Below are 21,012 nucleotides of genomic sequence, written 5' to 3'. Positions count from 1 at the left end.
GTAACTGGCTAGACTAGACCCGTCTCTGATCCATTCTTCAGCCCGGCACTCAAAGGCGGTTTGCCGGGACGCATTGGAGAGCAAGAGTAAGTTTCCGTGATGCCACAGCCAGTTCCTCCATGCTGACTTGCTATGGGGCTGGTGTCTCAACCCTTGGGTAGTGTGTGAATTAGTTTCCTCCCAGGGTGATGCAAAATTCACAGTTCCCAGACAGAGGCAGACGGTGAAGAGAGGAAAAACAGGTCCATTTTCACTATCCATGTGTGTGCACCACTTCCTCTAACACACTGGTCAGAATCTCTAAGAAAGCTTTGCTAGTTTAGATAGAATTTGCTGGGCCAGCAAGATGACTCAGTGGGTAAAGGTGCCTGTGATGTGTGCCTGGCAATTTGAGTCTGATCCTTGGAACCTGTGTCAAGGGACCTATGTAAAGTTGGATGAAGAGAACCAAGTCCACAACTTGTCTTCCAACTGCCACATGGAAACACACACAGACACACACACACACACTACTGTCATCACCATAAAAAATAGATGTATCACATAAAATTTCCTATTTAAGATACTTTAAGTCTAAAAAAAAAAAAGGAAGGAAGAAAGAGAGAGAGATAAAGAGGAAGAAAGAGAGAAAGAAATAGAGTTCTTAACTAAAGTGAGCAGATTTCTAGCAGGGAAGATGGCCGGTCTTCAGAGTTACACAAACATGAAGAGAAATGAAGTGGAGGAAGAAGGCATTCACTCTGACAAACCGATTGTTTGTGTATGTGGCTAAGCGGCAACCTCGATGTTGGTATGTGCCACACACTGAATACATTTAAGTCATTTTGTTTGATTTGGAATCAAGACAAGATTGCCAGCAGACTTTTGGAAATCCTCACCGGCTCAAATCAGATGACATCACTGCTCGCTCTTTTCAGTTCTTGGATTCCTGGGCCTCAGACACACTGATTCTGGAGTCTTTTCAAGCAGAAAAACTCCTATTTGGTTAGAATGGAGGCAGAGAAGGTATTGCCTGGTTGGAGCAAGTGACTGATGTTCCTCAAACAGTGAAGAGCTCTGCGACTCTCAGGATGAAACCATAGCACTCTGAATCCCTCTGGACAGCACTGCTCCATGATTTGTGTTGGTTTACATGGCCGATGATGGGTTCCATGCGACACAGCGTCACTGGGCTCTCTTATTTCCTCTTTATCTGTGAGCCCCAGTACATTTGTTTCCTGATGTGCCAGTGGGTCAGCTCCAGGTAACTGAACATCACTGGAAGGACCAGTAAGGAAGCCTGAAGTCTCCACCTGTCAGTTCCCATCCAGGAGTCAGAGTTAGCCGATCTGAGCAGGCCGGGCTAGCACACACTGCTGGCTTCCCACTTCATCCCACTGACATGTTTGAATGGGTCCTGAACCAGCAATTCCCAGCTTGACTATAGCAAACACAGGCTAAACAAAAGGAATGAGACCCTTTCCCAGATGTAGCCCCTTGAGAATTCTGCTTCTTGCCTTTAGGGCAATTGGGGAAATAATGGAGTTTCACATCCTAAGGAATTTCACTGAAGAGCAGTCAGTGTCTCAGAATTGCTTTTCAAATCTTAAGTAATGATAACATGAACTTATGGGGTCAGGGGAGAGGAAGTGTTTCTCGTGTGTGTGTGTGTGTGTGTGTGTGTGTGTGTGTGTGTGTGTGTGTGTGTGTGTGTTTTATTTACCCATTCACAACGCTCAGAATTCTCAATGCCTGGAGCTTGTCTTTGGCTGAGCCCTCCTTGGGCATGGGTGACTGTGGTAGTACGCAATCCATTCTTATCAGCACATTAGGTAAGCCACAGGTGACCTCCTCTTCCTATGAATACAGGTCTCCTCTGTACTCTCCCTCCTTCCTGTGGGTGGCAGGATGCTTGGGCTGACACAGTAAAGTTGGGGCTGACTGGCAGTATGGGCTGTAGCGATTGCTAAGCCTTCTAAAGCTTGTGAGTTGAGAGAGAGGAGACAACAGATTTGGATTCAGGAGTTTTCTCACTTAAAACAGGAGGATTCCATCCTGCCCCCAGAGCATTGCTTCAGTATGTGGATAGAATTAGCATCACATTGATTGGCAGTCATTTGTTATGGCAGAGGGGCTGGGGTAAGGGGAGTGACTTGAAAGGCATTCAGGTTGACAGTCCCCCCTACCCCCATTAGCTCAGGAGTCTCATCTCAGGACAGGTGACAGGGCCTGATTGGTTCTTTTTCAGGATGCGTCTTCCAGCTCTCTAACAGGAAACAGATTTTCAGGATACCATTGGCCTTGAATTAGCTGATCTCCTGGAATGTGGACAGGTTCCCATTCATTAAAACAGATTCGAGGCTAAGTCTTCCGGGATTGTCAAGCTACAAGACCCTGACTGGTGGCCTTAAAAGCTTAACCTATTTAAATATCTGCAAATGAGGTTATGATTCATTTATAATACCTAACCACCTGCAGACGGACGCCGTGCTGTTAATAGCAGCACATAAACGCAAAAGGGCATTGGGTAAGAAAAAGGTCTCAATATTGAAAGGGCCGAATTCTCACTGTCAGTGCAGATTCTGTAGAAGAATCCTGTTCCTATGTTCCTATGGTCTTTTTTTTTTTTTAATTCATGCAATTATCTCCATCTTAACCTTGGCTAGAAGAAGTTGGACTAATGGCTGAATGTGCTTAGAATTATACCTGTGACTTCTTTGCCACCCTGTGAATTTCCTTAGGAAAAGCTCAGTGAACTCCTTAATTTAAAAAATGAGAATCTGCCCCAGCTCCTTGCTTCTGGTCGCAGGGCAGCACTGTCTTTGAAAGTGCACTAAGGACCCACCTGTCCACCTCCATTGAAGTCATTGGCATTTCAGCAGTCACTGTGTCTACCTTCTCAAACTCCACAGCCTATCAGACACTCCATGGACAGCCTGCTTCTGGGAATGAGTTTGCCCTCATGGGATGTTTGGTGACTGGGGTCATTTTTGGTCATCTCCACTGCAGAGCAGGCATTACTGGCCTCTTGTAGGTAGAAGCCAGGATTAGCCCCAGGCATCCGGTAGCCACAACACTAACTACTCCAGGTGAGGCAGCATGATCCAAAGTTTGTTGTCAGTGTGAACTTCCACAGCAAGAGACTACCTCAAAACAAAGTATCAAAGGGGCGGGGGTGTGGCTCAGAGGTGGGGTGCTTGCTGAACATAAGGGGGCGTAGAAGCAAGAGGTGGAGAGGGTTCCGTGGATAAGAGCATTTGGTAGGAGAGCAAGACGTGGCCATGTGTGCCTGTAACCTCAGTATTGGGGGACAGGGATAGGCAGATCCAAGGGGCTCTTAGAATCTAAACTACAGTAGTGATGGCGTTGAGAGGATTTGCATTAAACCCTGGCAGATATGCATACAGAGAACACTGAAAACCAAAACTCACAACAAGATAGAAACACTACTAATTAGGTGCGGCTCATGTTGTAGGTGCCCCATACCTGGCTCTTACTATATAAGTATGTACTTTTGGAAAATTCTTACACTTCTAACCTATGGAGAGCTCTGCTCACAATTCTCTACTTTGTTTAAAACAGCTGGGCAGGGCCTATGGCTGCAGCTTGGTAGAGTGATTGCCTAGTATGTAGGAAGTCCTGTGTGTAATTTCCAGCATGACATAAACCAGGTATGTTGGCACATGTCTGTAATCTCAGTATCTGCAACATAAAAGCAGGAAGTTCAAAAGTTCAAAGTCACCCTCAGCTATTGTATCAAGTTCAAGACCAGTCTGGTCTAGAGAAAACCATCTCAGACTGACAAACCAGCAGTTGGGTAGACAGACAGGTAGATGGGTGGATAGATGAATGAACAAATAAAAGAATCAGGCAATTGTGATACTATTTAGTGTGTTTGTGACCTAAACACCATAGACTAGGACAAAGTCTTGCTCATGAACTCACAATGGAATCTCAAGAAGCAGAGACTGCTTGTCTCAGCACAGAGCATCCTGCTCCAGGGAAACTACCTAACTTTAAAGGGTTAAAATGCTGACCGTGTGAGCCATAGCGAAGATTCAGTGGCTATTAAAAATGCCGAAACAATAGCTTAGATAAAGTACAGCCAGCACAGAGTCCCAGGCCGATGCAGTCGTTCCCGGATCCCCCAGCTCCTCCTGTTACTCCACCATCTTTGATCTGCACTTCATGGTGTGGTGCGGCTGCTCCAGCTCCCCCCACCCCCGACACAGGCACATCCTAAACACAAAAAAGGAAAAGAAGAAGCTGAGGGAATAACCTTCCTTTTAAGGACGTGATTTGAAGCAGGGCCTTGTACATTTTTCCACTTGTGATACCTTTTGCCTAAGGAATTTTTACATGACCTGTAGTATATGAGTGCACAGTAAATCAAGTGCTCACCGATAATAATCACGGAGAACCATAACGAAGCAATTCGCTGGCACACATACACTTTTAACATTGAAGGAAGTGAGCAAAAGTGCTTACTCCTGAGGTGTGCGTTCTGTTTAATGCGTGTAATACAGTAGTTATTATGTCGTATTTACATACTAAGGAGCAATCCAGGGGAACAGTAAAAAAATCTTTGTTTTTGTGGAATTAAACTATCATGCTTCTGTAAGAACAGGAAAGTGGGCATGGGGGAAACAAACCCACCCGCCTGTCTGTCTGGAGTGTGTGTGGAGGTGTTGCAGGCAGGTGTCATTTCATGGTATGATGTCTGAAGTTGTGTGGCCCAGCAGGAGGGGCTGCTGCAAGGAAACCTCAGAGTCACCATTTGGTATGGGTTTGAATTTGAATGGATTTTTGCTTTGTTATGTGTCCAGAAACCTTTTCTTGTTGCCATATCTTTTGCAGCCCCCATCATTCAGCGTCCCTATCCCACATAGGGCATGACCCAGCTTAAGAGGCTTTGACCTAGACAGTGCACATAAAACTTCTGGCAGTCTGGTTGCCTAGAACTCGGTCACTTGGCCATGACTGGCTCTTCAGAGATGCCGACAGGCCGTGGTCACAGCCATGGGCTAAGCTGAAACTCAAGGGCTCCTTTACTAGAAAAGCCGGGAGGGAGAGGGCCTCTAGCTTTGCTTCGGGAGGAAGGAGCTTGTTTGGATTAATTCAAGGTCAGGAACTCAAAGCCTGATTAATAATTCCAGCTGGCCTTTGGCCAGGGGAGAGTTCACAGGCTGTGACAGTGTCTACACTGGCTTGTTATTTCACTGTTTGGGTTAACCTGAGCAGCAGACCCTGACTGGACCCTCGAGTGTGCACATTTCTACTAATGATGAAGCTGGGATTGTGAGCATTAGTGAGATAACTCAGGATGTGCTCAAGCAGTGCCCCCCATAGTGAGCTAGCTGTACCAAGCACCGCCAGTCTATTGTGGGGTGACTCATGTCTCCTGCTTGCATTTTCTATCAGCTCAGCTCAGCCTTAACTTACTAGGCACACAAATGCATATTAATTTCATTTGGTTTTTGAGTCTCAAATATGTGTGGTTGCTTTGGATTACTTTTATGTGGTGGCTGCTACTACCAGTCCAGCTCCCAATAAAGTACCCAAAGGGAGATCTGATTCTACTGAAGCTAATGCTGAATTGTACTGACTGGGGACTTGTGCTGGTGTCCCACCCTGTGAATGCCAGCTTCTTCCCTCAGAACCACACGTGTAGACATGAGGAGACTCCCTGCAAATGGTAACAGCTGCTTTGACAACTTCAAATGGCTGGCCTCGTGTTTGTCTGTTTCTGACCAAATGTCAGCAATTTCTGGCCTGATCTAGCAGTGTTCTTTAGACTCATAATTGATACCTCTCTCTAGAGCTACTTCTTTATTTTGGGGGACAGTACACACATGCCACAGCATGCATGTGGAGGTCAAGGGCATTGCGAGACTCAGTTCTTTCTTGTGGGTCCCAGGGTTCAAACTCAGATTGTCAGGCCCGACAGCAAGCACCATTACTCCCTGACCTATCTCACCAGCCAAGGACATTCTCTCTTCACTGCTTAATGAAAACATTGAAAAATTCCTAGAAGAAAAAAAAGATGCTATTTTGAAGATGTACAAATGGCAGTGAGAATTGTTCTCTTGGTGTACTGTAGCTTTGATGAGAATGTCCCCCATCGGCCAGTAGAGGTTTCCAGTTGGTGGCAGTGTTTAGGGAGGTTTAGAGGTGTAGTGTCACTAGAAGGAGTATGTCACTAGGGGTGGGCTTTGACATTAAAGCCTCATCCTTGTGCCACCCCCATCTTGTTTTCTGTCTTGAGCTCTCCCAGTCCTCTTCCCAGTGCCACGCCTGTGCCTGCTGCCGTGCCTGCTCACCATGAATGACTCTTATCCACAAACCCAAGTAAACTCTTGCTTTTATAGCTTGCCTTGGCCATGGTGGTCTCTCACAGCAACAGAAAAGCAGCATTGGTATCTGAGACTTAAGCAGAATGTACCACACACCTGCCCTGCCAAGAACCTGGCCTCCTCAGTTCTCATAGCAATGGGTTAGATGTAGCAGGGTCTTTAAAGTGGCAACCCCATACATACTGTGCAGAGAAAACCCCATACATACTGTGCAGAGGAAACCCCATACATACATACTGTGCAGAGGAAACCCCATACATACTGTGCAGAGGAAACCCCATACATACATACTGTGCAGAGGAAACCCTTATTGATGATGCAAGATGGTTTACCTCCTGAAATGTTCTGTTCTTACTTTTCACTGCTGTGAAAACACACAGGATAGCAGAGGCAGGATGGGTAGATTTTCTGGAGATAGATGAGCGTGCTGTGTGGTAGATCGGAGTTTTATGAGGGCCGTCCTTCAATCTACAAACTTTGTCTTGGGTTTCTTCTCAAAAAGTTCCTCAAGCAGGTCCAAAACTAATGCAGTATTCTCTAAATTAACCTGAGAGAGGTTGTCAGCCACCCCCAATCATTATTAGGTCTTAAAATCTCATCCCGCCTTCTCCACAATTTCCTTATTTGTATTCACAACATAAACTTTAGTAGGATGAATCTGTATCCATTTAACCTCAAAATCAATGAGGAAGAACCATGGTGACCTATTATAGTGGTCCCTGCTGGTTCCCTTTCCTTTTCTTTATTTATTTAGGTTTTTCAGGACAGGGTTTCTCTTGGCTGGCTGTCCTGTAACTTGATCTGTAGACCAGGCCAGCCTCAAACTCAGAGATCCCACTGCCTCTGCAGACATTACTGTGGCTGTTACATGGATAGACTTGGATCAGAATCCTTGCTAGACTCGCTCAGATGGTGAGCATTTTGTGACAAGGTGAGAGTCCTAACAAATTAGAGACGTCACAGTTTCACTTCCTCCAAGCAGAAGAAAAATTCCATCCTTATCGATGTCTTTTTGAGCTAATGATGCAGGAAAGACACAGGCATAGAAAGAACAGGTAGGATTAAGGACCTGGTCCCTTGGACAACAGACAGTGGCTTACAAGGACCTTTCTGTCTGTATCCTGGTGCCTGAGGGGTAGAGCAGTGTTTATAGAAGTCAGTAGGAGGAGGGAAGAAACAGCCTGGTCACTCTCCGTGGGCAGCTGACTGCAAGGTCACCCTCCTTGGGCAGCACACATGGTTAGCAGACCTAGTCTGAATCACATCTCTTGCCTTTTCAGTTAAACCTGCACTTTGGAAAAAGTCACCTCTGCAAACTTGCTGTGTAACCCGTGGTTACTTGGCTTCTTGCCAGAACCAGGCTAGTGTTTGGGATATGACATCATTCAGTGTTCTATTCTGTTGTGCATGTGATTGCTTTAACAGCTCCATGCACTGGGGGCTGGGGAGAGGGCTCTATTGGTAAAGTGCCTACTGTGCCAGCGTGAGGACCCAGGTTCAGATCCCCAGAACAGAGACAGGTGAGCCATGCAGTCCAGAGAGAGATTCCATCGTCTCAAAAAATAAGATGTGGAGGAGGGTGAGCATAATAGAATGAAATACTCAAGGGATTAATAAGAACTATTTAAAATAAGACATCAACTTCCGACCTATACCCATGCATGCACACACATCCACATGAACACATATACACCCCACATACAAGAACGTACACTTTTGAACACACAGATCCCTTTGCTGACAGGAAAGTACTTCTCCTGGCCTTCACAGGAGTTGGCTAGACAGTTGCTTTTTAAAATAGGAAACAAGATGGGCTATCTGTAGGAATTTGACTTGACATCATCTCCTGTAAAGATTAGAATGTGATCACATTGTCAACCCAGGAGACACCAACAGGACCTAGAAACAAATGCATCTGTTGCCAAAGCAGCCACACATTCCCACTGAAATAAGAACATGGCAGTGATCCAACTCCAGAAGGATTTGTGAGTTTCTGTATTAATATTAGATGCAAAAATCTTTGTTCAAGCGCCACTAAGGTTACAAATGTGCACATGCCCAACCAGAAACTAAGATGCCCATAGTGATACCTGCCCCAGCTAGTCGATGATCCTGAGTACAGTGAACAGTTTGAAGACTAATTTGTTATACCAATGTGTTTTGCTTTTGAATATGTTTTGTCTTGCTATGTGGTGTGATTAATCTGAACTTCAGCCTCTTGAGAAACGGGTTGGAGATGGGAGGTTCCAAATAAGCTGGGTTTCACCACGAGACTTCAGTCAGGAAGTTAGCTTTTACATCCCATAAATTGTCTGTGACTAGAGAATAATGTTTTTTCCAAGTGCTCCCTAGCATAGAAGATGAGACAGATTCTATTGAGATGAAGTCCCCAGAGGATGCTGAACCTTTGTTACCCAAGGTAAAGCGCTTCTCTTACTGTGCAGAAAGTTAGCCACTCATCAGCTCATCTGTAGAAAAATTATTGACATTAATTTACATACCATGCATCAATGAGTCTTTCTCTCTTGCCTGCACCTAGAGAAATTTTGTCAAATCACTAGTGTTTATTGTCCTCTAAGATCTATATAAAAGGAAAAAGGATAGAGACAAAAAGTAGTTAAGATATGTAAGAATAATGCAGGCAGAGTGCCTAACCAGAGTGCATTACATCTGGGGGTGGCGAGGTGCAGCCCAGTTGACTGAAGGTGCTTGCAAGCACGCAGAAAGCCTGATCTGGACCCCCAGCACCACAGACCAGGTGTAATGATGTGCACCTTTAACCCAGAAACCAGGTGCAATGATGTGCACCTTTAACCCAGTACGTAGGAGGCAGGAGGGTCGGAAGCTCAGGGGCGTCCTCAACTGTTTGATAGCAGATTTAAGAACATGATGGACTACATGAAACCCTGTGAAAAATAAGACAGTGCATTTTCCTCCTCCAGAGAAATCATCCATATTTCCAATTGATTATTTGATTTTTCTAGTGTCTTGTTTGGTAAACAAACTACTGGTTGCACTGGAATTTTTGTGTATAGAGTAGCCCAGACTGGCGTTGAACTTACATTACTCCAGCCCCAGGTCTGTGGAAATGCACACACCTGTGTATTTGCATATGTCTGGAGGTCAAAGGTTGGCACTGAGCATCTTCTTAAGTCACTTCCTACTTTGTTTACTGAGGTCTCTTGATGAGGACGGAGCACCCTGACTCTGGCTAGCTTGTCCCAGGGATCCCCATGTCTCAGCCTCCTCAGTGCAAGGCCTGCAGGCAGCTGCCATACCCACTCTTGTTCTAGGCGTTGGTCACCACATTCAACTGCATCAAAGACTTTTTGTGATTTTTATTTGGTTTCCTTTTCAATTTGAAAATTAAAATTGGAAGATGATATTTTTTCAAAAAAGATATGCACTTCCCATTTTGCTTAGCAGCTTTGGACTCGAACCGTACGTAGATTATGTGTTACTTAAAAATATCCCAGGCTGTTGGGTATTTACATCTCTGGCACATGAGCCAAAAATCTACTTCTCACTCTTGCCCAATCCCAAGATGATTAAAAAGAAATGGCCCTGATTTTTTTCATTCACTTGTATTGATCATGGCAGGGCCCTGACAATCATTTCTAAGCTCCCCTAGAACTCCTTGCTAATAAGGTATGCGTTTAGAATACAGCTATATTTACCCCCGAGCTTCCTGTTGTGACTGCACTCCATCCCTCAATAGGTTCAAGACTACATCCGCTCTACAAAGTTCAAGACTCCCCCTTGTATTTTGAGCCAAGGCCATGAAATACAGTGGCACTTGCCACCCAGGAAAGGGGAAAATTAAGCATGTGGCATCAGGTTGAACTAAGGTGATCAGCCTAGATGAATCTTCAGGCCTGCACCAGCAGCCTGGCTCAACCAGAACTGGGTTCCACATTAACTTCTCACATTAACTTCCTGGTCGGGAAGGAAGGTATGCGTTTATAACTAGGAATAATGCTGCCACCCTAAAAATAAATAAGTAAATAAATAAATAAATTCTACTCAGTGATGAGTGAACTTCCCACTCCCTTCAAAAAAAGAAAGGAATGACACAGATTTGGTGATTTCCTGTCCAAGATTTAAATGTCCTCATTGTTGGGACACTCTGAGAGCATTTACTAGGAATTTAAGTCCTGGTACCATTCGTAGGAAGAACGACAGTACCCGAAGTCCTGTCGACTTTCCGTGAGAACTGACCCAGCGGTTGCTTGCTGCTGCGCTAGTGTACAGTTAGGTTTCTACTTAACACCACAGGTCTGAGGGGAGCGACGAGGCCGGCCTGTTTATTCCGTGAACACTTACTGAGTCTATATCAGCATTGTCATTCTTGAACTTCTTTCTTTATGATTAAGGTACATAAAAGCAACAGGCGGTGACTCGGTCTAGACATTAGAGAAGTTGTCCCACATAGTGGTCAAACTCCATGTCACTAAGCTTCCTTGGAATTAGGAGTTTTTGGTCACAGATATTTTCTGCTAGCCGGAGAATCAAGCTTGAGCATTCTTTCATTGCTTTGAAGTGACTTGTATCGAGGACCATGTGTGGAAAACACAAAGTTCTTCCCCAGTTTAATGGATTATAGCCAATCAGTATTTATTGAAACTGTTAGCCCAGCACTAAGCAACCAATCCATCCTAACGAGGTGTGGTGGTTCATGTTTGTAATCCCAGCACTTAGGAAGCTGAGCCGTTTGAGGTCAGTGTCCACTACATAGTGAGTGCCAGTCAGCCTGGCCAACAGATGAGACCCAATCTCAAAAACTAAACAAGGAAAGACAAACCACCCCGTCCAGCTTTCCTGGGTTGATCCTTCAAGGGTAGCTGTTGGCTGAGTCTCAATTGTTCTAACCCTTGTTCTAAGGAGACGTTGATATTAGCTTCATGCAGTGTGCAGGAGCTTGACCACAGTTCAGGGAGCTCTCTGTACTCCAAGCCCTTGTCAGATGACTCTCACCAGTCATCTGAGCTCTCTCAGGTGGAAAGATTCCTGCTTGAACCAAGGTTTGAACCAAGATGTTTAAGGACTGTTGAGCCCTCCTTAACCACATGTACTATACTAGGTACACTCGGGTGGGAGGGGTCTCGGAGTCCATGGTCCATTGCACCCATACAAATGAAAAGGCCAGATATGAAGGCAGACAGCCCCTCTGCATCCTAATATTTAGTGGAGTTAAACAGCACTCCCTCCCCAGTTCTACCCCATGGTTAAGTGTCCTGGATATCTTTGGAGACTTGTCTGCTGGGTTTCAACCTTTCTAGAAACCATACATGCCAGAAGGAGTTAAGCAAAATTAAAAGTTTGTTAAGCACTTGGTTTTCCCCAAAGGCCCAAAGTAGACCAAGGCAGGAAACTCTGCCGTGCTTTAGGATCACCGCCCAATGTGTTCAGTTGGCCACAGGTTGACAAACCATTGCTAAACTCTGCTGTCCTAGTTGCTTGTTGAATGGATGTGTTGATCACCAGATAGATACATAAATACTACTTTTGACAGAGTATTTGAAATGATTCTACAGGAGAATTTGGTCATGTGGACTCCACAGTGAGGTCAGCCATAGGGAGCCGAATAGGTCAGTAGAGACAGCAAGAGCAATAGCTATGAGGTCTTGCTCAGAGACATTAGTGTTTCACGACATGGAGGCACATGCTATGGACACCAGCCAGACCCTTGAATCATGGCCTCTGTCCTAGGCTCCAAGATGAGTCCTCCAAGCTGAAGGAATGGATGCCGTTTGCTCTCAGATGAAGACACTGTCCGATTATCTACCAGCACACAAGGCTTCCGGGGCTTGCTTGATGATGATCAGCCCCAAGAGGTGCAAACCAGAACAGTGGTACATCCCTGGCAGAGGTGGGAGCTCAATTTAAGCAGAGGCCAAAGGGGCGAGCCAGGTGGGTAAGGCAGAAGTGACATGGCCTTCCCAGAAGGCAGCCTGACTGGTCTGTTTCCATCTACCTAGGGATCCAAAGAAGCCCACAATTCCACTTTTGAGTTATAACTCAGAACTGTTAAGCCATCGTGAGGACACGGAGAACCAGTCAAGACTTCGTGTGTCAGGATGTAAAACACAGGTGGCCCAGACCCTGTCTGTTCTCCAGTGCTGAGCCGCCAGTCTGGCTGGGGTTGGTGTGAGCAGTTATTTATGTATCAAACTCATGTTATCCAGCTTTGTCCAAATGAAGCCTCCTCTCTGCACTTCTCCTGCTGAAAGCAGGTGGAGTGATGGTTGCTGGGGAGGATATGTCCATCAGAGAACATAGTGTCTCTCCCCCAGGGAAAACACCAACAAATGTGATATGTCCCAGACAGAAGGCCAAGGAACTTGATGAGGCAAACTCCAGCCCTCATCATTCACTTATATTTAAGAGTGATGTCTTAAATATGTTGGTGTTTATTATCAGTCTCCCTACATAGCAACATAAGGCCTAAGGGAGTCTTTGGTATGGCATATTTGACATCAAAGAGAAGGCTTGACTTTTAGGATACACCCATCTGACTGTCTTGTTGACCCTCCTTGGTACTGACTTTGGACTTACTGTGACCTCCAACCTTTGTGCCTGGAATATCCTAGACTAGCCCTTTCAAGAAAGGAGGTAGAAGAAACCCTAGTATTTAAACTGTTGCCAATTTGGGATCTGTCCTTTTATAACCAGGAATATTAAATGCACAACCAAGGAACAGGAAAGAGAAAATCCCTTTGTTGCAGAATTTGATGTTGGTTTCTTGTGCGTCGGAGGAGCATGGATAAGATATGGGGGAGTCTAGTTCTCTTCAGCCACTGATGAGGTGGCCTCACTCCGTGGCTTTCTTTGTTCTAAGAGTCTTAAACAAGATGAAAATTCAGGTTCCTTCTTAAATGGATTCTTTGGTTCTCTTGTAAATGAAGGAGTTGGGTTTGAGGCTCTGTGGGTCCTCTGCTTGATCCATATTCTGCAACCCTGTCTACTATGTGAGTTATCTCTTGGACAGTTTTGGAGACACGGTAGTTAAGTTTTGATCATCCCATGCCTTTGCATCAAATCAGACATCTCTCTTTGGGTCAGTGGGTCTAAGGAGCAGTCTGCTGTACTGCATCTGGCATAGTGAGGCCTCATCATCATGAATATGAGGCTTCAAGTCACTGTAGGAAGAGGTGGGGGTGCCTCACTGACACTGCACAGCCACACCACAGGGACAAAAGTACTTACCTGACATGTGCTTGGCATGTGTGAGGGCTGGCGCTCCATCTTCAGTTCCACACAAACGAAGCAGAAACCTTAATTAAAGACACAGAAAAGCCCTCATTAATGTTCGAGGCAAAACTATAGGTGGGCAGTTAAGGAGGAGAGACTCCGACTCCAGTGTACCAGGAGTCTGCAGCAATCTGGGGTATATAAAATGTTTTGCTGGGTCAGAACGAATGTGCCATTAGGCTGGAGCTGTGCTGTAAAAGGAAGGAAGGAGATGGTAACTATGCAGTAACTGTGGCCACTTAAGATAGTGAAGCAAGCACCAGAGGATATGGGAATAAAGAAGGAAACCAGAGGTTTTTAAATAATACCCATAATTTCAACTATCTGGAGACTTTAAAACTAATTGAGATGCAGTTACTGGTATGTGTACTTTTCCATTTGGGGTGTATATTATGCCTCAGAAAAAAAATTAAAGCAAATTCCTTTCTAATCTTATAAAAAATAGGTTTGTGAGGTTTTTTAAGCAGAACCAAAGTTAATTAAGATGGGAATGTGATCACCCACCTTCACACTTGCCACTGTCGAGAGTGACGATAGAGTGGTCGTCAGGGATGCTACAGACGGGCAGTGAGCATGGGAGAGCGTCTCAGTTAAGAGTGGCATGAGTAATTAAAGGAGGAGGAGGGGGACTGCAGGGAGAGGGGAAGGGGGAGGAGAGAGAGGAGGAGGAGGAGAGCCAGTATCTTATTTTCTTCACCCAAAAAGAAATCCAATGGTGGATGACTCCTGGCATTCACATGGCCACAGAGCAATGCCCACAGACCCTGATTTTTCCCATCATCCATTCCTCCCTGCTTTGAAATTTGGCTTGAGTCTTCGTCTTCATGTTCAAAATAACTGCCACCACCAGGGTTAGCAAGGCATGAAAAGATAGAAAGCAACACTCAGGTGTATCTTTTGTTTCATCAGGAAAACAAAAGCCTTTTCACTGGCCATGCCTTTTTAACCTAAGACCTACTGCAGTTGTCTCCATGGGGGTTGGCGGGTGGGTGACTGTTAGGTTAACAGTAACCCATGTCTGCTAGAGAAATCACCTCAGCCAGAATCCACCTGGTATTTTATTTGGTGCTGTTGGAGATTATAAAATCTTTGAAGTCTGATTTAGGACTGCAAGCATTTCTCCTAAGAGAATCATACAAGCACATCTCTTAAGTTGAGTTAAAACATTGTTCTAATTTGTTTTGTATTGCTGTGATAAACACCATGACCAAAAACAACCTGGGGAGTTGGAGTGTTTATTTGGTTTACAGGTTACAATCCATCATCAAGGGGAGCAAAAGCAAGAAATTGAAGAAAGGAGCTTGAGGCAGAAGCCGGGCATTGCTAACTGGCTTGCTCTCAGTGTTCAGCTAGCTCTCTTGTATAGTCCAAGCCCATATACCCAGGGATTGTGCCACTTGGAGTGGGCTAGGCCCTCCTGTCAACCAGTAATCAAGAAAACGCCCCACAGACATGGTGACCAGCCAATGTGATGTAGCCAGCTCTTCCATTGAGCCCAGCCCCTTTCCTGGTGTGTCCAATTGACAACTAAGATTAGCCTTCCAGACACACACTTAGCAGACACTGGCCTTTCTTTCACTCTAGATTGCCAGTTGACCTTAATGGCTATGCTGTTGAGTTAATTGTGCTAATCAATACATTAATCCCTGTCTCACTGTCATCTCTGATTCCCTCACTGTGGGTGCCGTGTGAATGCTGAGGTTACACAGACACATGGACAGGAAAGACGCAGGGACTGGAGGGCTTGTGAAAAGTTTTGCAAGAATCTTAGGGAAATCCGATCACTTGGTTAAGATATTAAGTAGGGTTCCATAAAGATCTTTAAAGTAAGATTGGCTGATGTGTTAACAGGTGGAGTGGGGAGGACACCAGAAATTGAGGTCTCTTGTGGCATTCGAGTGACAGTGGTAGCAAGACACACGGAAGAATGTGTGGCCTCTGGAGAGCTGCATCTCTGATTTGCAAACAGAGGCTCAGGGATTTCTTTCTCTTCCCCTCTCCTTCCCCTTCCCCCTTCCCTTCCCCTTCCTCTCCCCCTCCCCTTCCCCTTCCCCTTCCCCTTCCCAGCCTCAGCCTGAGGCACTGCCATGTCCTGCTCTGGGTTAAGGTTCCCTGAGGCACTGCCATGTCCTGCTCTAGGTTAAGGTTCCCATGGCTTAGGATCGCCTCGCTTCCCTGTGGGAAAGGAAGACAAAGCTGTACCATACATGCAGACAGCGAGGTCTCAGGGCTGGGCTCCTGCATATTGGGTGCCTCATGTGCCTGCGCGTGCTTTCTCTGCACAGTTGTCCAGTCCTCAAAGCTGCCATGACCTTCTAAGGCTGTGCTTCCATAAGCTTTCCAAAGCTGAATTCTTTATGATGCTTCAGCCTCTCAAGTACATGACTAATACTCAAAAGAATTATTAAGAGACATCTTCATTTTTAATTGCACCTCTGTGCTGGGTCTGTGACACAGTTAATTCATTTATTGGGACTGTATTAGAAGATTGGGCACCATCCTGACCTCCACCTGCTATTCTCCTGAAAGTGCTGTTTGATTGCACACTCAGAAGAAACTACTTAAAATACCACACTCGGACTTGAGGACAGTCACCCAAGAGTGGTCCTTGTCTTCAGATGTCACCTGACCTGAACTTCCCTCCTCACCATCCCGCCTTTTCTTCCCCAAAGTTCCACCCCTTTGCTTTATAGAAAGACTTAGTCAGCCATTTAGTTTCTTCTCCCTGAGGCCTCAAGAGATATATTTTAACAAACACAGATCAATGGATCAGTATGTTCGTGGGTGTTGGGATTGCTGGCAAGCGAGGCACAGCAACCATCATCTCTGTCCTCCTGGCTCCCCTGCTCTGTTCCAGGTCTGCGTTATTTGTCTCTTCCCTCAGACTACATTGCTGGGCAACAGATCCTCATTCAGATATGCTATGCATTGATCAGCTGACTTGTCCAAGTACAGGCGGAAGCTCCTATCTGGAAAATGGTTTTGGCCTAATTGTGGGAAATCAATCACTTTGTTCTGCAGGGGTTCTGCGACCTGCGCTCAGAGCACTGTCTTCTGCATGGATCTTATAAAGAGTTCCTGGTGATATTTAATTTTTCCCAAATGAAACTCTATTGTGTAATGTAGCACTGAGCTTCAGGAAGACTCACAGCCCCTCAGTCAGGTCAAGGAAAAATACTGACTGACTGTAGTGTCTTATTCTTCAGAATGAGGCCCAAACAATCTGTCCCTTAGAAGTGTCCATTTCCCTCTTCTGGGTGTCCCCTCTGTCACCTGTCTTCTTAAATGGCTGCAGAAGAGATATTTATGTAGTCCATTGAGGTTCATTGAGAAGAGGCAGGGGTCAGAAAATAAAAGGAAATTCTATAGACGACTATGAGAAATGAAAGTTTTCTAAGCTACAAAGGGTTAGGGTTAGGGAGGGAAGTGTGCTTACCCCATCCACGGATGTGTGTGGATTGCTTGAGGAGCGCCCATTTTCCCAAATGAAACAAGAGTGTAGAACACAATCCGTACTCTTGTGCAAGGAGCAGTGTGTGGTGGGCACCACTTGAACAACCCAGAATTCAGGAGCAAAGCGTTCCTTCATGAAGAGCAGTGGATATTTTCTTTCAGACCATTTATTCTCAGTGGAATCTGCGGTTTCCAGGGCTCTGTCTGCTGTTTTGAGGCAGGCGTTTACATTTCCAGAAAGTTAATGAGCAGAGTACTCTGTCTGTCTGCCTGTCTGTCTATCATCTATCTGTCTATCTGTGTGTGTAAATGCACATGCATGCGTGTGCACACACTCACTAGCCTTCAGCAGTGAGAACCACTGAAGACCCAGCGGCTGTTGGGCTCCCTGTGCCGTATGGCCCACCAGTACTCCAGCCATGGACATGAGCATGAGGATGGCCACTGGTTCTTGTTGGCAGTTCCTAGCCCCATTGCGGGGAGGGAATGCCTCTGATGAGACCTTCGGTTGACTAAAACGCCATGGATTCCTGTTGCCCTGTATCCCTCACAGCACCTTGTTCTCTTGACCCAGAGACAGATAAGATCGTCCTTGAGGCAGGAAACGGACTGCCGTCCTGGAAGTTCAGTGACCAGCTCTTCCCTTGTGACGTGTGTGGGAAGGTGTTCGGCCGACAGCAGACATTGTCTCGGCACCTCTCCTTGCACACAGGTAAGTAGGGGATGGACGTAGCTCCCATCCTTCCATAAGCCCCTCCAGACCTCTCAACTAGCAAGAAGTTGAGTCTCTCTAAAAGATTGTGACAGGAAGTAGTGGGAACTTAAGTGATTCTGACCTTTATAGGCCTCACTGCCTGGCACAGGTCACTGAGACCGTGGAAAAGCTTTTCTATATTGAAAAGCCTCATTGAGTTCTGGGAGGGGCCAATGAGACCGGTCGGCTCTTAATACCTCCAGGTCAGCTCCCGAACTTTCTCTGTAAGGAATGGTTTCCTATCCTTTGAAAGGCTCAGACGCTGGGGCTGCACCACACCTTCTTAGTATCAACTTCTTTTTCATTAAGGAAAGAATTTAATTTAGATTTCAGTGTGAATGCTAAGTGTGAGATAGGCTTGGGTAAACAACAGCCAAGCTGCAGGAAGATCTTAAGAGAGGCTCCTCTGGTTTCATCCTGTGCGTGTGTAGGAGCGGGAAGCCGCAGACCCAGGTGACAGCAGACACAGTTGGAGTGTGGCTCAGGGGGAGAGCCCATGTGAGGCCAGGGTTAATTCTCCAGCCACAAAGAAAATACAGCCAACTGTTTGGAAAGTCTAACATTGGAAGTATACCAATATAAGTCAGGTATACTGAAACATGCATGTAATATCAGCATTTGGGAGACTGAGGCAGGAAGATCACTAATTTGAGCACAGCATGGAGTGCATAGGGACACCGTGGTCCAAAAAAGGAAAAATATGAAAGTTCAAAGTTAAGGTTTTTTTTTATAATTATGCAAAAATAAAAGCACAGAGACAGAGTGTTAATAGGGGAAGATTAATTTTGACCTTTTTATCTTTTTAAATCCACTAAATTCAAATTTTCATCATATATTAGATAGGTAACGTTTTTAAGAAGTGAGGATTTTAAGGCCTTATTTTTTAAGCATACTTAAATACATTTCAAGTAACCAAGTAATGGAGGATGAATAAAATTCCCTACTTAATTAGGATCAATTTAAAAAGGGAAGAAGAGGAAAAGACAAGTATCGGATATCTAAAGGAATGAGAACTTTTTTTCCTACAATTAAGACAGCTACAGCTCGAGTCAGCACAAAAGGAGTAGACAAAAGTAAAGGTGTGTGTGTGTGTGTGTGTGTGTGTGTGTGTGTGTGTATGTTTGTGCCTGTGTGTGGTGTGTGTATGTGTATGTGTGTGTGTGTGTGTGTGTGGGTATATGTATGTGTGACTGTGTGTGTGTGTGTGTGTGCGTGTGTGGGTATATGTATGTGTGACTGTGTGTGTGTGTGGGTATGTGTGAGTGTGTATGTGTGACTGTGTGTGTGGTGTGTGTGTGTGTGAGACTGTATGTGTGACTGTGTGTGTGTGGTGTGTGTGTGTGTGTCTGTGTGACTGTACGTGTGTGTGTGGTATGTGACTGTGAGTGTGTATGTGTGACTGTGTATGTGTGCATGTGTGTGTGTATGTGTGTGCACGCGCGTGTGTGTGTCACCTCAAGGAGTCAGTGAAGAGCACCTGCCTCTGGATTAAGAAAGGGAAGCTGAGGGGTTGGGGATTTAGCTCAGTGGTAGAGCGCTTGCCTAGGAAGCGCAAGGCCCTGGGTTCGGTCCTCAGCTCCGGGGGGGGGGGGGGGGGGGGGGCTGAGACTCTGAGGAAAAGAACAGCAGAGCTAATCCCAGGTGACTCTGGAGAACTATTGGAGGCAGTCATGGTGGTGCCTTCAATCCCAGTTCTTGGGAGGCAGAGGCAGGGGAATCCCTGGGTGTAAGGACAGCTGGGGCTATATATAGTGAGACCCTGTTTCAGAAAGAGGGAGGGAATTTTTGGAGAAAAAAGGACGCATGATTTTTCTTTGGCAGAGTTAGCTGATAGATAACTAAGCAAAATTACCAGAGTAACACTGAGACAAGAACATGGAAAAATTCATTACAAAGGACAATTTGGGAAACTGATGAAGGAAATATTGTTAATAAAGGTATTGGGCAGTTTCTCCCAGATAAGTTCTTACCTTCTGAGAAGAGGAAATCCCAGACTTACTGGAACTTCACAGATGACACTCTCCATTCATGGAATAGAGAGGGGCCACTCCCGTTCATGGAGTAGAGAGAGGGGCCACTCCCATTCATGGAGTAGAGAGAGGGGCCACTCCCATTCATGGAGTAGAGAGAGGGGCCACTCTCATTCATGGAGTAGAGAGAGGGGCCACTCTCTATTCATGGAGTAGAGAGAGGGGCCACTCCCATTCATGGAGTAGAGAGAGGGGCCACTCCCATTCATGGAGTAGAGAGAGGGGCCACTCCCATTCATGGAGTAGAGAGAGGGGCCACTCTCTATTCATGGAGTAGAGAGAGGGGCCACTCTCTATTCATGGAGTAGAGAGAGGGGCCACTCCCATTCATGGAGTAGAGAGAGGGGCCACTCTCTATTCATGGAGTAGAGAGAGGGGCCACACTCTATTCGAGGAGGTGGAGCCTTGGTGCTGAAACCCAGATCCTTTCTCTCAATGCAGAGGCAAGAATTCTAAAGCACGCTCCCCACACTTGAGGCCCAGCCTTGGACCTGCAGCTGTCAGGTGGGCAGGGGCGCCATAAAATAACCTGGTGTCTCCGTGTTGTGATGGGAACTCCTTACCCCTAGTGAAGAGAGTGCGATGCTGTCTTCAAAGCAAGGCCAGAGCTCATGGGCGAGCTGAGCTGCTTCTGCTGCTGCCTCTGTAGGAAGCAGGGCTGCTCCTTACTGTCTGATGAGTCATGGATTCAGAGCCACTCCGGAAGTGCTCCTAAAACCTCAGTCAGCTGTGTGCCAGCTCCCATTACAAATTAATTGAGATTTTTAAATTTTATTTATGTAAAATGAAAATTTCCAATTAAATTATTTTATACAAGTCATTTTCCCCCTTTAATTTCATTAATTTTTCTTCCTTGGCCGGCCCAAGCCTGGAGCTGAGGGAAAATGATGGAACCTCTTAGGCTCCAGTTTTATCAGTGTTTATTTCCTCAGCTCTCTCCAGGTCAGCACCTACCCAAGAACGGCAAAGGTCACACTCATGTGCACACTCACACAGCAAATTCATCTTGCCTTGAAGGATGCAGTGTGGCCATGGAGGTGCACTCGTTTGCACTCCACGTGTACACTCACATAGTGTCCTTTTAGCCCCGTGGACCTCACCTTGTCGTGATGAGGGATGAAGGGTGAGGCATCCAAGGGAAAAACAGAGACCTCCAAGGAAACCGCTCAGAGAGCGGCCCTCTAGCCTGGGT

The 21,012-nt window shown here is 45.8% G+C and overlaps 1 protein-coding gene across 11 annotated transcripts in view; it reads left to right on the top strand.

The window, feature by feature from the left end:
- The window catches only part of Zfp827 (zinc finger protein 827), a 166,594-nt gene that overhangs the window by 130,062 nt on the left and 15,520 nt on the right, over nt 1-21,012 (top strand). For all 11 annotated transcript variants that reach the window (XM_087594123.1, XM_087594122.1, XM_087594120.1 and 8 more), the window contains 1 exon segment: nt 17,611-17,748. In XM_087594123.1, coding sequence (XP_087450249.1) covers nt 17,611-17,748 — 138 coding nt within the window.

This window comes from Rattus norvegicus, chromosome 19 (assembly GCF_021556685.1).
Source record: "Rattus norvegicus strain SHRSP/BbbUtx chromosome 19, alternate assembly SHRSP_T2T, whole genome shotgun sequence".
NCBI lineage: Eukaryota > Metazoa > Chordata > Mammalia > Rodentia > Muridae > Rattus > Rattus norvegicus.
This window is presented reverse-complemented; position numbering and strand designations above follow the sequence as displayed.